At 41.7% G+C, this 16,956-nt stretch overlaps 1 protein-coding gene across 3 annotated transcripts in view; it reads right to left on the bottom strand.

Moving 5' to 3' along the window:
- Positions 1-16,956, bottom strand: part of FGD5 (FYVE, RhoGEF and PH domain containing 5) — a 60,383-nt gene that overhangs the window by 23,731 nt on the left and 19,696 nt on the right. For 2 of the 3 annotated variants that reach the window (XM_053469896.1, XM_053469894.1), the window contains exons 3-7: positions 16,194-16,323; positions 9,433-9,491; positions 8,535-8,565; positions 1,722-1,873; positions 1,151-1,307 (exon numbers count right to left, since the gene is read on the bottom strand). In XM_053469896.1, the coding sequence (XP_053325871.1) occupies positions 1,151-1,307; positions 1,722-1,873; positions 8,535-8,565; positions 9,433-9,491; positions 16,194-16,323 (529 nt within the window). The remainder of the gene's footprint in view (positions 1-1,150; positions 1,308-1,721; positions 1,874-8,534; positions 8,566-9,432; positions 9,492-16,193; positions 16,324-16,956) is intronic. The other variant, XM_053469895.1, reaches the window with a different exon arrangement.

Raw genomic sequence — 16,956 nt, 5'->3', positions numbered from 1 at the left:
GAAAGCTCTTCAGTACAATATTTTATCATACGGCAACAGTTTTCATACCCAAAATCTCAGTCACATATGATATGCATTAAAATGAATAAAATGGCAAATAAGAAAAAAAACAGTATTCCTTTAAAAAAAGAAAACATGCAAAATAAGGCCATTTATTTTTAAAACATTATATTTTTAACATATAATGTACCAAAACCAGTGTTAAAATACAATTTATTATGCTTCCTAGAGGCAACATTGCTGAAGGAAAATGTCAGATTCACATGGAAAATAGTAAAATTCCCCACAGTGGAGAATCATTATGTCAGTTGCAGTTTGTCATTCGAGGAAAACTCTTGACATGCAACGTATACAAATTGCAGGCGTGCAAAACTGATATGATTTAGAGGGAGGATTCCCGCACAGCGGCGGAATGAATAAAATCCAATAATAAGCTGATAATTCACTCATAACTCCTTGGGGCGGCTGGTTGCTAGTTGGGCTCATCAGAAGCAGGCTGGAAGCTCTGATAGATTAATGGTTCCTATCAAAGCCCCATTAGTCAAAGCCGTCATTCATAGATGTCAGTTTGAGAAGAAATGCTTTATATTCACCCCAGGGGACTCGGAAACATTGCAGACTCGGGAGTGAAAAGGTTAATCACGATTACTTTAATTTTCTTTTATCTATCAGAACTCAAGTCATCGAAATGGTCTTTTCGATTGTATTGATGATCAACTCCCAACCTCACATCATAAACTCTCTGAAAGGCAGAGGGTACATGTGTCATTTTTATTCTCCCATATCGTGTAAAAAAATGTTTCCATAATGTGAGAGAACTTAAGTGCAATCGCATTTCTGTCTTTTGTTCGGCTAGGGGGAAGTATTTTCTTTTGCACTCTTTATTTCCTGTTAAGCTTCCTGTTCGCAAAGTGTTTAAGTTTCATTTGAAATGTCCCATGGAGTCTCCCACATTTGTGTCTTACTGATTTACTAAACTTCTTGATAACGCTTCTAGAACTTTGGGTTTTCTAGCTCAGTTGGGTCTGTAGACAAAACTGATACCTTCACTAGACCAGCACAGAAGGAGCTTTTGAGACCTTGGAGGGTTCAGGCACTATGTAGTCAGGAACAATCAGAAGAACCGAGGACAAAGGATATGCTGACCTACCTCAAATTCTCTAACAGCATGTGCCATTTTGGGGTTTTTGAGGGTACAGTTGTCCAAAGCGGCTGTTGTTTTATCAAAGGCAACAATGAAGGCTGTGTGGTGTTGGAACCTAGACTGGCGGCTAAGGAACACACCAGCTATCTTCTGGTTCTCCTCCCTGTGTAATTAGAAACAAAATCAGTTACTCGGGATCAGAAGGTGAGATCCAAACAAATGTATAATTATTAGCCCCTTAAATATTAAGTAAATGCATTTTTTTAATACCTTAACTATTTACATTGTTTTCGTGATCAAGTTCTCTGCCTGCTCCTCATCCACCCTTACAAATGCTGCCTACACCAATCAACAACAATCAGCAACTAAACAACTGGGGTTGTATTAATGGAAACCCCTAGGACAGAAAATTCAAATGGCAGCCCGCATGGTACACACATGGAATATTGGTTTCTGGTCCACACTCAATGCTTATTTGAATCTGCAACAAAATATGTTTATTTTGAGTACTAAGCCATAAAATAGTAACGTCCATTACCACAGTCGATAGTGAAATTCTAAGGGATACGGTTCTCACCAGTGTTGTATCCTTTCCTGCAGCTCTTGCAAGACTTCTTCATGGAGTAGGTATATGTAATGCAGCTCACTCAATCCATGACGCAGTCTGAGCTCTTCTTCCCCATCCTCCTCTTCACCACCCAAGACCCTAAGCACCGATGCATGGAACTCCTTCAACATACAAGGAGTAACAGAGGTGAATCATATGGGAAAACACCTTCAAATTTCCACATGTGTCCAAACATTGGAAATTGTCTATAAAAAATGATTCTTACTTTTTAAAAGTTTTTAAAATTAGCTGTGCCACCGTAAGGAGCCCATGGGATAGTCTTCTAGCTGGACCATTCATGGTTGTTACGATAAGACAAAGTTTCAAACGTTGCACTAGAATCACTTTTATACATATCCTACTTTTCTTAAATACTGAGGACGAGTGGAGATTCTGGACACAAAATAGACTTCTGTGTTGGAGAATGGATCTAAAAACCAGGGTTGCTTTTGGTTCACCACAGACCATAAATCCAGCACAAATATGGCTTTATATGATGTCCCAAGGTTAAGGTTGCAGGTGACCTGGTTTTATTTATACATAGATAATCAGTATATTATTTTAGAACACTGCCAGCAAGCCCACTCATGTAGGGAATTCATTTTATTCAAAGTTAAATTGAGGGCAGAAATTTAATGTATTCCTCCATTGTCCACCGTATCCCCGATAACCCACCGTATGAAGAGGTTACAAACTCAAAGAACAGTTACGGTGTTTCATCTCTCCAGACAAACCATAAAAATGTGAAATAACCTAGAGACATACTGGGTTCTGGTCAACAAATCAATGGAGAGCAGTTTATTTGTATATTACTTTGAAATGAATTACAACAAACAGAATATCGAAAGCAATTATCTGCATGTGTAGTTTTTTTGTTGGGCTGTCATGTCTGGTACCAAAAGAGGCAAACATTTGACAGAAGCCATCAGTGGTAGCCCATTGGGCCACAATACGACCGTCAAAATCACGTTAACTTATTACAAGAACAAAATCGGTGGCTGTGAATGGTGGAGAGCATCCCCTATCATTGGAGGCATCTAGAGAAGACATTACAAGGAATTGGAGGGGTTAGTGGTGAAGTTACAGGGGTGTTTTATAGAGGAGTTAAAGAGCTATGTGGGAGCTGAACTCAAGGAAACTTTGTATAACATAGTAGCATGTTAGTGAATAATATTCCCCAAAGATCACTTAATTAACTTATTGGAGCCATTAATGGAGACATGCGGGCAACGGTTAAAAGTGCCATTATTTGAATGTTTACAGCAGCATTTAGCGGACAAACAGGGACGACAGTTAAAGCAAAAGTTTATAGGAGAATTAAGGGTACTTATAAGATCAGTCATCAGAGGAGCAATGCTCAAGTTCTGTTAATTTGATTCCCGTATTTCAACGATCAAAATCACCCAAGCTCTTTATTGGACTGCGATAATTACATTTACAGACATGTTCCACATTCTCACCCTTGAATGACCTGCTTCTTCTAACGATAACGCTTCCTGAGCATCTCAGTCTTAAATCTCAGCATAAATCGTTTTATGAGCTGGTCCCCCCCCCCCCGTCGTGGTAACAGCTGCAGCAGTGCACGGGGGGCAATTGCCCCCCCCTCCGTCCTCCATCCCTCCCTCCCATGATCTCCTAAGAGCAGGTGGGAAGCGCAGACGAGCGTTTTATTCTCAGCGCACGCTTGAGTCTGCGTCCTGCGTGGAAGTCTCTCAGGCTTCGCTGAGTTTTGCAGCTCGCTTATTGCTCTTCAGAGTTTTACAGATCAGGCTCGTCAATCTCCAGAACCTTGCGAGGTGATTGGATAAAAGCACCGCCGATGCCCCAGAGCAAAATAAAAGCCTCTTTTGGACAAATTGACCTTTCCTGAACTTATTTTATGCTACTGCACAAAGTAATAAAAAGCTTTCACTCGCGGGTTCCTTGTCACACTGGTAACATAACAGACATAACCTCCAGGATTAGTTACCATGAAACCTTTGAGTTAGTATGTATTCTATGCGAGTTTCTATCTTTATATTTCTGTGCCTGTATTTTTTTGGGTGGTATAAGTAACTTTTTGGGTCTGTATGTTAATATTTGTCCCTTTTTTTTTGCATTAAATCTTAAAAGCCAACTTTCTGTTTCCTTTTCACATGCGTGGCCCTGAGAGGTTACAGCAAAGAATAAAAGACAGACAGGGATCCGGGACTTTTAGCACTCCAGCTGCTGGAAGACTACGTTTCCCATGATGCCAAAAGGTTAGTTAAGGGGAGACACGGTCCTCAGCTCCAGCAGCGCCAGAGCTTTCCTATTCATTGGAAGAGGTTGAAAGCAGAAGACTATCCACTTGGGACATTTTTCGCTCATCCTGTAATTCTGTAGGACAATGTGAGCCCTGACATCCACACAGTCTCGCTTCCACCTGAGACAGGACGGATAACTCTTTCACTTCCATAAATCCCATTCTCTCCGGCCACATACTGTGTATTTGCCAAAAGTGTTCTCATCGCTTCGCTTTTTTCTAGCTCTGATGGTGTTAATGCCAGAGTAAGGTCACAAAGCAACCCTCACCCCCCCACTCCCTCCATTCACAGGTCATAGAGGTGCTGGCTCCGAAAGAAAGAGTGACTGGTGGGAATTCCATCTCCACTGGACGTGACCTGGCCGTCCATACTGGTAGATTGCCAGAGCGATGCCACCTCGAACACCCACTCAGTTTGGGTTAGCAGCATTGTCCTGGTCCTGTCTGGCAAAAGTAGGAAGGAGAGGGAGGAGAACTAAACCTGGTGGCATTGGGCTAAAAGAATAAATATATACACGATGCTGACCAGCAGCACAATACAGATTCCCTTCTGCATTTGTAATAGTAAAGAGATTTCATCTGCAATACACAAACCTTCATTCATTTGCTGGATTCAGCCCAGAGTAACAATAATAGTCATATATCTCTGTGCCAATCTGTCTAGACAACCTCTGGTTTTCCACAGAACAACGATGTCCTTCCACCTTCCAATAATATTCTAACGCCACTGCCAACAGCCGGCTGTTGGTGGCTACGAATGATGGGAGTTATAGTCGAACAAGAGTTCCAGGGCTTTTCGTTGGTGTACAAGAATGAATCTGAGAGCTCTGGTGGACAACATAGGCAGCAGGACTTTCTGAAGTTAAAGAGACATCTGGTCACTGTGACCTATGGGCACCGGTTACGGTAGGATTGGGAGATGAATGATATAATGGACGCACATATTAACCATGGCCACATAATTAACCATGTGGCTGGTGTTACTTATTCATCAAGTTTTTTATTTAATTGGATCAGCGGAGTGATAGTTCCATAATCGCTAAATGAAGCTCCCGAGCAGTACGTCATTTGCATATAAAGTTGTTTTTGTGAGGTCCCTCTCAACTTCAAAACCTAAAATAAGCCTCAGCAGAGCAGACATTTTATTATTTCTTTTAATAACATAAAAAGAACAAATAAACGTTCTATGGCAACAATCTATCAGTGCTCATTTTTGCATCACCTGACAATTAAGCATTCCCTACAAAACAATAAATGAGGTGTTTTATACATGATTAAAGAATTCTTTCTGGATAGGGTCAACATGAATGATGTTTCTAATGCTGTATTTGGTTATAAAACAGATAAATTCAGGCCATTTGAGCAGCGTCATCCATCAAAAAGACATACTAAGGGGGCTTTGAAGGCTATCCTGATCCAGGTGCCTGGACCCAGAGTCGGCTTGTACTCCTCCCTGCCCCCACTGAAGAGCTTATCCAGAGGAGAGGAAGAAGAGGAAGGAAATAAGGGTGTGCGAATGCCTGAGTGTCAGTGTGTGTGTCAGTCTCCTGCGGAGGCCCCTTTGTATAAAAAATCCATAAAATATTCAACCAAATACAAAGTCCAATAAAAATAATAACATAGGACACATAGGAGCGAGAGATTAAGATTACATTGAACGTTAGACAGGGAGCCAAATGAAAGCCCCTCTCCATGCAGTGGGTTTACCCTAGTAGGAAGCGTGAGTACACGTTGCTTTATGCTGCTTAGCATGACTATGGCGTGACCCCCGCAAAACCTCTGGCACTAATCAGCAGCATAGATTGTCTGGTTATTGACCGCACTAGGAGTTCCCACTAACATTAAATAAACCACACGTTATTTTGTTACAGTGCGGTCCCATTAGTGGTTTTGGTAAAACCCAGATAGCTGGAAACCAAGTGCAATTACATCAGAAGGTGATGATGAAACATAATATTGCCATTTAGTGCCGTACTACACGACGGTCTCTTAAGGTGAGGGTCAAACTACCTTTAAGTTACTGACATGGAGGCATATTCTAGCCTACGGCAACTGGTCTAGAGGGGATTCAAGGGGCAGATGGTCCTATTGAGTCAGGCTCCTGGTGTCTTCTAGTTTGGGGGGCTGTCAGATCGGTGTTTAGAAGACACAGCCCCCATAATTAGGATATAAGAAGAGGAGACTCTTTCTCCAGCAGGCCGTGGACCACTGCCTAGGGAGCCTCCAACATAAGGAATGGTTTCCAAATGCAATAATAGTGAAGATATGACATCATCTCCCAGACTGAGCCTTTTATCACAGGTGGGACAGTGGGGTTTATAAAATGGATACAAAACTCTGCAACTAATAATAAAAGAACATTAAAGTTCTTTCTCATGCACCTCAAACTTAACTTGAGGTCCATCTGGCAGTAAGAAGGGTCCTAGAATCCCTCCAATGTATACATTCAGTAACTGTGTCACAGTTACTATGACAACCTCATTATGATAATAATTTTATTCCAGGTCACATGACCTTCATTAAACCGTGCAGGGTGAGTTCGGCAGTCTTTGGGTTTAATAACCGCTTCTGTTATGGATACAAATGGCTTGGACAAGAGTTGAAGGGTGAGGGGGGGGGATGAATGGCGGAGGTCAGGGGAAGGGGACATGTCTGAACTGTCTGAAATTCCAAACTGAACAGAGGGGCTATTAGTCGAATAAACCCTGCATTGATACTCTGAAAACACCCAGCCCTGTAGTCGCTTTGGCAGAAGGCTGTCCCGGAGTTCCGTGTTTGTGAATTAGCATGAAACAGCTGGGGTACACTGACAACCCACGTACACCTAGAGCGTCAGCACCGAGGCCCAGGGCCCAGGGCTGCTCATTATCATAACGTGACATTCATTTTCTGTGTGGGATGCATTATGCAAAGTAGTAGCACAATTTCCCTGGAGGAGGTTTGCAAATGGATTGGAGTTGAATGGAACGTCCAGTGATCGCTGTGTTGATTATGTTGGGCATTTATTCCTTTGCTATATTAAGGCTTAAAATGGAAAGTGGCGACATTATTAAACAAGGGGTTAATTACCAAATAACGTCAGATGTCTTATATTAAGGAGAGTTTAGGCAAATTAAAAGAAGGCTGGGAAGAAGTTGTCATCATAACTCAGAGAACGTCCGTGTTAATCTCACACCGAATCCCCATATAAAATAATCTGACGGCAGATCAGACCCATTCGGCCTGTCTTGTTGGCCCATTTGCTCTGAAATAATTGGTCATTGTTCTTCTCTTACATTCAGGAGCCATATTCCTATCCCATGAGTGTGTTTTAAAATATTTTAATTTTAAAATATTCCATCCAAAAGAGTTCCTTTTTTTAATGTCATGTGAGCACTTTCCTGCTTGTTGATTGGCTAACATGTAGAAACGGATGGCACCGTGGCTCACAGCTTCAGAAAACCGATACTGACCGACATTCAAGAGCCCAATTTGGTACATAATCCAAAATGAGCAGGCCTGTTTAGCGTCCCGGACCTCTAATGTACACATACGTCAGTCCACACGCTCATCTACCCTTTGATGTTCACTCTGTTTCAAAGACAAACTAAACAGTCCACCTCCCCGGAGCAAAGCGAGCCAATGTGTTTAACTGCACCATGAATTATGTATGCGTGTGACACTTTGTTTAGCGTTCTCACTTTCACGTACATTAAATTTGTATGCAAATCTGTTGAGATTCCATTATTTATAGAAGACCCTTTCATTTTGCGTGGATATAGATGGATGCTTTCGCTGTCACCGCACAATAGCTATAACAATGTTTAGAGAATAAAGCTCACGAGGGGGGGGGGGTGATGTGTTCCATGGAAGCGGGATTTAACGCCACTTTTTATTTTAGTCTATGGATCCCGGGTGCTAATAAGACCTACGAGTATTGGAATATGTGTTTCGATGAAAATAAAGGGATTACGAGGATGAAAGTCCTCCTCGCTTATCACATTTTAGCCAACCTCTGCTGGATTCATTACATAATGTTATTTGACATTATATAAAACAGGGTATGGAGTATGTTCCAAAGTACCTAGCACTAGGCAGTCAAAGAGGTTGTGACGGCTTCATTAAAAGTCTCCGTGTGCCTTAAAGACATGACGCGTCAAAATATGACATCATATCTTGGAGCTCCACATCGCCTTTTATTGAATTTAGGATGCCGACTGCAGAGGGTGGTAGCCGGGGGAGCTGCTCTAGGGTGGGCGGCCTAGGTCAGCCCCAAAGGTAAATACTTCATCGCTATATATATATATATATCTCCACTGGTATCAAGCATGCCCACAAGGCCCAAACTTGTCTCTCAGCATAGTACATATAATTCTATACAAAGTCTCAACGTTTGATTGCTGGTTTGTGAAAGTTCTTATTGTCCCTTTAACACAGCTACAGATTCCTCATGGAACATCATAAGACCTCTAAAAATATGTGTATCCGATAAAAGATACAAAGAAATAAGATTTACTCACAGTGTGTAGACGTTTCAACATTTCAACGTATCTGCAAGAAAACAGAAGTCGTAAGAAAATGAGGGAACATGCTGAATCCACACAATCACCCCAAATATGTTTGGTACATGGTTCTCTAACAAGTCCACAGGGTAATGGTCAAGCCGTACACAATAAATCTCAGCTATTACATGACAAGCCCCCAGAGGAGCCTCCACATAAAAGCTCGTCATGGTGAAAAGTTGCCCTAGGACATGCTGTTTGTAGTTCACACATGCCTAAAAGTTAAAATGTTCAATAAAATGTTTAAAAAAAAATGTTGCATTTTGTGATTCAGAATTATCCCAAAGGCCCAAATTATTTTCTTTTGTGAATTCTGAGATACCAAAATGGTGTGAAACAATAAGGTCTGTTCCACTGAACCAGCTCAAAGCATGCGCAAACGTCCAACAGACTGGAGGTAGCTACATCTCCAGCTGGTGATGGACAACAAATGCAATGATGTTCATAAAGCAATTGCTACAATTCTTTTCGTTGGTGATACTTAATAACCATCATAGGACCTAATTTTAACGGTAGCTGGCTGCTGGCTTCCTCTGACCTAAGGGAATGGTTAATGGCAGTGGGCATGGTGAACGCCGCTCTCCTCCTCCCAAAGAAGAAGAAAGGGGGCCCAAAGAGCCTTGGGAGCAGCGCTTCACCTGGAGACCCCAGAGAGCTCCCAAGTAGGCTTGCACCTTACTGCCTAACTTTAGCCCATGTGATTCTACTCCCTCTACCCCTTCACAGATTACATTAGACAGCTGTATGACTACAATTCACAGCATGCTCTGTTATCCAACACCTGCCCAAATCACACGCTAATCTCCATTCTCTTGGAAGTTTATATTTGACTTTTGACATCTATTTTCATACTCACACTTTCTCCGACGTCAGTAGTTCCTCTACGATGCTAAGTGCTCTCAGGGTACCTTTCTTCTGGAAAAAAACAAAACACAGATAATATAACTATAATTCCAAAATTATTTATTGTTTTCTTGGAAAGTGCATAGAGAAATGCACTGATCATATAAAAAAAGGAAAAACATTGATGAAAAACTTCTAACAAACAAAATAAAACCTGCCAAAACTTCAAATATCTTATTTCTAGATGAAAATCACACATTTCCAGGTCTTTTTTCCCTTGGAACGTCTTCCATGGACAATATTTCCAAACAGCATACAATTCCAACATTCTAAGAAATGCTGGAATTTAGTTACAAATTGCAAATCTTCGTATTCTCATGGTCGATAACATTTCTGCGTGTTCACCTGCTAAAAAGTATAAGTCACGCAGACAGGCAGGTGGATGAACGGATGGACAGACAGACAGAGACGGTCAGAGACACCCTCGAAACGCACACAAATATATATATATATATAGTTATAATACTGAGACAAATGGACAGACAGCTCAGAATATAGACACACATACAGGCACTCAGCAAAGTGAGTTGAAACATTAAAAGTAGCGCATTTTTAAGTTGAGTAAGGAAGTAGAAATGTTCTTCAAGCTCACAGTTTAGTGAATCGATCCCATCAACTCCCCAACTTTATCATGCATTGTACTAAGCCAGCGCCAGCGGGATTTTCCTGCAAGAACAGCTGAACTGGCTGTGCGAAGGCATTCGGGTGAAAGGCTATTAAGTGAAAACTCCAATTCTATTAAGAGAATAATCATGTCTACCCCTCTAGAAGAAGATAATGCGGGCGGATGGGACGGGAAGGTGGCAACCATCGCATTTCATTATCAAATAGATGCTTTTCTGCATAGATTCACAGTTTAAGACAGCTTCTTCTGCCTCTATGGTAATAACCTTCTACTTTGTCATATGATTTCCGCAACAAATTAAGTGTGCCCGGAGAAAATACAAATGGTACGACTGCTGGATACGTTTGGCACAAATCTGGTAATTTGGAGTCAAGTGCCACCCATAATGAGCTTGAAAGTTGGCCGAAGCTGTCACTGTTATAAACTACTAGTCGGGCGGATATGTAAAGAAAACTTTACTGAATATCCACCAAACACTTCTGTGTATTCTGTACACGCTTTAAGACGAATGCCGTTAGTAGAATATAATGCCTTTTTTTCAGTGAGCTGATCTTTTCTATGCTGTCGCCCGTCGATTAGAGGAAAATGCACCAGTAACGCCACCTCGGGGTCTCTTCGTGAATCCTGTTCCCGGGCACGGAAGGTGGCCATTGTTTGAGGGGTTTCCCAGACTGGCTGGCATTGCCCCGGGTCCGGAGAGAGGCATGCACTGGGCATTCTGCACGTCCTCATATCCCCATCAGCGTGCCAAGTCACGGGGACGCCCCGCTTCCACTGCTTGTGCTCATGCAGTCACTTGATTGATGTGTCTTTGCACTGGATCCGGTGGCCCTACAGGTCACGTGACTCTTGTCCCGCACACAGCCATCAGGCGTTACCCGCTATGTCATTTTTAATGGGTATTTGTTTTTAAAGGAAGCATTGACTGATTCTGAAAGCATCTCCGTTAACCCTTGGAATGCACGGCACAATGCCAGTAAAAAGCAAGGAAGGCATTAAAACGCGCCGCGCTTCTTTATTTTATTAAAACAGAACTGTTGCCTTTACAGCTTTTAGGATAAATTATCGACTACCCACAGCTTGTGGTTTTTTTTTGTTTTTAAATAGTTGTAATTTATCAGAAATGCTTAAAAATAAGGGGCTTTTTAACTTCTTGGGAACTGATGTCTGTGGCAAAATATTGCAGGGTTAATATTCTCTCTACCCCAGAGTAGAGAGACTACTATAGTACAATTCAACATGTAGGATCAGGAAAAGTGGCAGATCGGCCTGTGATATCGGGGTGAATTTTTATACTTTCAGTACCCCCTACCTGCCCATTTCGAGCCTGCCCAGGCACCGTGTTTCTACAGAAATCAAATATAACAGGGATAAAAGGAAAGAGCGAGATTGAACAGTTAGATAAAGCAAAAGGAGTAACATTGTTATTATTGATTGATTTCTACAGAGCTGTACAATGAGACCATGGGGAGAAATAAACTGATGAGGAATGATATGTGAATGTCAGCTTTTAACCTTTTTGCTATGTTTGGGTTTTCTCCTTTTTGTTAATTAGTATTTACAAACAGTCACTTTGTGACGCCCTGAGTGGGTGAAGAGCGGTCCATCAGAATCCGGCCATTGTCTGTGTTTTGACTGCACGCTTTCCAACTGTACAAAACACTCGGGCTTTGCGTGATATCCCAGGCATGCGATGGAGGGAGAGAGGCTGGCACAATAAGGGTATTTCTGGCAGGAGATGGGCTAAGATTACAGATTTGGTTTGTGCTAACCCCGGTGTGCCAAGGGATGTGGTTTTGGTCACCTGGCATGACAAAACCCTATGATTATGACATCATTTTTGAGAAGCATTTTCCCCCTTCAACATTACAAGGAATGATGTCTCATTATCACCATTCTATAATTCATTCCATATATTTTCCACTATTAGACCATCCTTTTTACTTGTATCAAGATCAAGATAGGCACTTTAATAAGCATCTTAATTCTCGGAATTGTTCTCGGAATCATGCTGCAACATCTAACTGATTCTCACTCACCACCTCGATGAACACCTATACCCTGGAGGCTTTTCATTCAATTATATTTATTTATGGAGCGTCAGCAGATTCAGCGGCGCTATTACAACAGGGGGACAGCGAAAATTAACAAGAACATCACAACTGACATTATACATTTTGACAATAAGATTAACATATGCCAAGACAAACTCGTACAGGAGGAGAAGGCGGCCCTGTTCTTGCAAGCTTACAATCTATTTTTCTATCTATATTAAGATCCAACATCACAGCCAACCAATCACCAAGCTACTTGCCTGCTGATCTGGTCTCATTCATCAAAAATAATTAAGAAACAAAAGGGCCACAATTTCTGAGTTAGTTTTAGTTAAATAGCTAGATTTAGTATTCCCCTACCAATTTTTATTTTACGTTAAATAACTTATTGCCAAGTAAATCCATCGTATGAGATGAAGTTGGTGAATAAACTACCCGTTTTCCAACAGGATTGGCCCTAAGGTTTCTGCCAACCTAAGATGAACTATGTCCCTTACATTGGCTTTCTAACATAGTGAGAACCTCATGGGTGTGCCCTCCGCCAGCTCAGCCCCCTGGGGAGTTCTCTACTTTGTCAATAGGGTTTCCAAATTGGTTTCCAGTCAAAATCATCACAAAAATCTCAAATACTGTGAATCACACCATTCAAAAAAACCCGATAAATTAGATTTATGGAACCCCTAAAAATCTAGCATTCTCCTTAATCCTGCCCCGAGTCTTACACATACACTGTCCTTACACACACCTGCCCATTAAACACACATATACACATACACTGCCCTTACACACACATATGCACATACATACACCAGCATGAGCCAGATATTGGTCTTGAGCCATTGCCAGCTAGCCCAACTATAAATGGAAATGACGCTGCCAGTTCATGGACAACCACATTATTATTTTACTACTAATATGGCCAATGGAAAACCAACTGCATCGGCTTTGAATTTTACAGATGCTTATTCATCTTTTGATAAATATATTCACGGGCGTTTTATCTATAGAAATTCATGAATAAGAATTTTTAAAGAACCATTCATGCATTCATTCAACTAGGACCCTCTAGAAATGTAACGCATGCAATGATTTAACTGCCCCAAATCCTTTAATATTTCCTTAAAGCTTTTAATGTAAAAACAAAACCAAATTACCGGTCTATTGAAATGAAAATTGCATTTAGATTTTTCTGACATTGCAATTTTATTTTAGGAAAAGCAAAAGCGTCTTAAATGTGTTGTTTTTTTACATGATTAAACCTTTAAAGAAAATAAACAAATAATTTATCTGCTAAGGTTTACTTGCATAACATTGAGAACCCAATAATTTTTTGTCTCAGTGGAACTGCGCCTTTAACATAGGACCTTCCTGGTAATTTATTTCACCTGCATTCAGCTACATATATATATATATAGAGAGAGAGAGAGAGAGAGAGAGTTATTTGTTCCCCTTGATAGCTCTGATCACAAAATTGTGCAAACCCATACAGTTGATTTTAAATTAAATGTAAATATCATTCGCCAACACAGGGAAAAATATCACAGATTAACCTGCGGGGTAACAATACTCCGAAGAGCCCTTAAGAGTGCTGACTTGGTGACTGTAATGTAATAACATTTTGACAGGCGTTTGAAGGATTGGTCATTTCTCGGTACGACTGGAAGATGAGAAAAGCTATTTATTATTCACGTCTGCACCGAGAGAGTGTCTTCTGTAAACCCAGAATTCTCATAGAGTCAAAGGCTACGGGGTCGCAAGCCACAAACCCCCAACAAGGGAATATGCCATGGTAGAGGACCAAAAGTGGTTCTGTAAAAGGAAGCCATGGCTCCTGCAATGTGGTTCTAGCTCATTCGATCTCAATGTACGCAACGATCGCTCGTCCATAAAGAAATGATGGAATTCCTAAAAATCCAAATGGTTCCATAAGAAGAATTTTAGAAGCCAACTGGATCTGTTGAGCAGCCAGCAAAGTATGACATCCATCCAGACCTGCTAACCATTGTATGTTTGCCAGATTAGTTAGTCCCTAAAACAGGTCCCCTGGCAGTAGAAGGGTTATTAAGCCGTGGTCGGAACAATCAGTTCATTAGTGATATAAAGTTCCAATAGAGTCCAGATGATTGATGAAAAGAAGGTAGAAACAATTACAACTGACTTAATGCGGGGGACAGAATAATGCTTCAGTGTGCAAAGAGCCCGCGGGGAGGAATTCCCCAGGCAGAGGGAATCTCTTTATTTCCATAAGGGAGGAAGGACAGGCATTGGGTGAACATGCCGAGACGCACAGCTGGTGCGGGGAAGGAGAGCTGCAAGGTGGAGGGTTCACGGAGGTGGAGGGAAGGTCAGTTAATGAGACAGTGATGGAGAAAGTAGGAAGGATGCAGAGAGGGTAGAGACGGGGACACTCCTAAGAAGAGGACAGAATTAAATGATGTAGAAAGGCAAGCAGGTTGGAATGGAAGACGGACAAAGGACCTACGCAGGGATTAAAGGGGAGGCAGGGAGGATATGTCAATTTACCAAATCCTGCGTTCTATAATTCGGTGCACTAAATTAACCCACGTTACTGTGTTTAGAAATGTAGTTTTAGCAATAAACATATTACAAACCACCTTTTATGTATACCATGGAAGCAGCCTTCGTAACCGCATGTTCCCAAGGCTTTTGTTGTTTTTTCATCCTAGTGTTAAATGAATGCTTCGTTTTGATGCCCGCCATTGTAAGGACAAGATAAGGGAAAGGAACCTATTACATGGCAGATAAAACAATAGTTTGGCCAGCTTTTGCCACACATCTCAGCTTTTCCTGAACTAGCCCCGTATTTTATTACATCAAATATCTTCAAACAAGCAAGAAATGCCCGTATGGTATGCACTCCGTGAAGCGCTATTAGTGTAGTTTGATCAGGCATCATTATTCATCATAATGAGACACAAGAGTATGAGAACGCGGAGACCATAAAGCTACCTGCCGAGAGGGTCATGTCAGGGCGCATACAACGGAATCGTGATACAAAGATAGCTAGAGAGGCAGAGATAAAGAAGGTGGTAGGGGGAGGAGGTGGGGGTAAAGATGGAGGTATGGGGAGGAGGTGGTGTAATGATGGAGGTAGGGGGAGGAGGTGGGGGTAAAGATGGAGGTATGGGGAGGAGGTGGGGGTAAAGATGGAGGTATGGGGAGGAGGTGAGGGTAAAGATGGAGGTATGGGGAGGAGGTGAGGGTAAAGATGGAGGTATGGGGAGGAGGTGGGGGTAAAGATGGAGGTATGGGGAGGAGGTGGGGGTAAAGATGGAGGTATGGGGAGGAGGTGAGGGTAAAGATGGAGGTATGGGGAGGAGGTGGGGGTAAAGGTGGAGGTATGGGGAGGAGGTGAGGGTGAAGATGGAGGTATGGGGAGGAGGTGGGGTAAAGTTAGAGGGTTCCCAATGTGACATAAATTATAAACAGAGGTGATAGAGAAATAGAAGCAACATTAACAGAGTCTTAATTTATTTAAGGCCTCCCTACCCTGTTTCCCGGGTGTCGATGCCAGCGGCACGGACAACGCTCCTCTTCGTTGTTTAAACCAGCAACAGAGGAAAATTTTCCTGTTGGCACATGCACTGACCCCAAACTCCTCACTAGAAATGTTCATTCACTCAACCTGTAACATCAACAGCCTGTCGGGTGGAGAGTTTAAGAGCAGGGTGTCTCTTTGAAGCCTCAAACAGGAGACAGTGGAGCTTCACTTGATATTCTGTGTCTGCCACTGTTTAATGCCTATGGGTGCTAAAGAACGTCTCGAAGGGGTATATGAGATAAACATACGACCTCCTATCCATAGCAGCTACAACACCCGAGGCTGTCAAAACATGAGATCAAAAACCAATTGGAAACTGGATGAATGAAGAACATTACTAAAAGAAACATTAGGTTCCATGTCCTGTCTCAAAGATAAACCACCGAAGGGATGAGAGGCATTAAGAGGGTCTCTGAAAAGACTGGGAAGGGGAGGAATTAGTGACATATTAATCAAGACAATGTATATATTACCTTCTGAACGATTCCACCCTCCCCAGGACTGTTTTCTTCGTCTTCTGAGCTTTTTTGGTCTTCATCAGAGGTGAAGTCCTCTGTGTTGTTCACAGAAATGGGGCAGACTTTGTAAGGTTCCGTGTAGGCACTGAAAACACACAACACGGCTGGTCAGAACAAGCAAAGAAAATGTATCAACACCATCTACTTATCTCTTTCATCTCCAACAATATTGGCAAACTGGGGTTATTCCCTGCGGATCAAGTTCTCCTGAGAACAGAATTCAGCAATAAAGGAGACGTGTATTTATTCCAAGACATATTCGTGAGAGCTTTTTTGTTTCCTTTTGCTTGCTTAGAATTTTTTCTTTGGACTTTGAACTTTAAATAAAATGTATTGTGGTTTTTTTAACTCAAAATCAGCCCCGCTTCCCCCTTATTGCCAAATTAGATTTTATTGACCGGTGAACGCAGAGAGCGCAGCAGTAAACGTGATAGATTTTTCTATAGTATATGCGGATGTGGCCTGAAGATGGTAACTTTCATCAAAGGGACTATGTTCCCAAAAGTGTATTCCCAGAGACCCCAAACAAAAAATATATTGAGGCCCCTATTTTAAAGTAATAATAGTGAATATGAATAATGAATAGTTATTCATAGACTACGAAATACAATGTTTCCACCATAAATTTGTTTTTACTAAAAAATAATTGCCGCAAATCAATTTTATGAGGAATCTGTGCTGTAAGAGGACCTGTGGTGCCCCTCATAATTTGCCTCTA

Source organism: Spea bombifrons, chromosome 6 (assembly GCF_027358695.1).
Source record: "Spea bombifrons isolate aSpeBom1 chromosome 6, aSpeBom1.2.pri, whole genome shotgun sequence".
NCBI classification, from domain to species: Eukaryota; Metazoa; Chordata; class Amphibia; order Anura; family Pelobatidae; genus Spea; species Spea bombifrons.
This window is presented reverse-complemented; position numbering and strand designations above follow the sequence as displayed.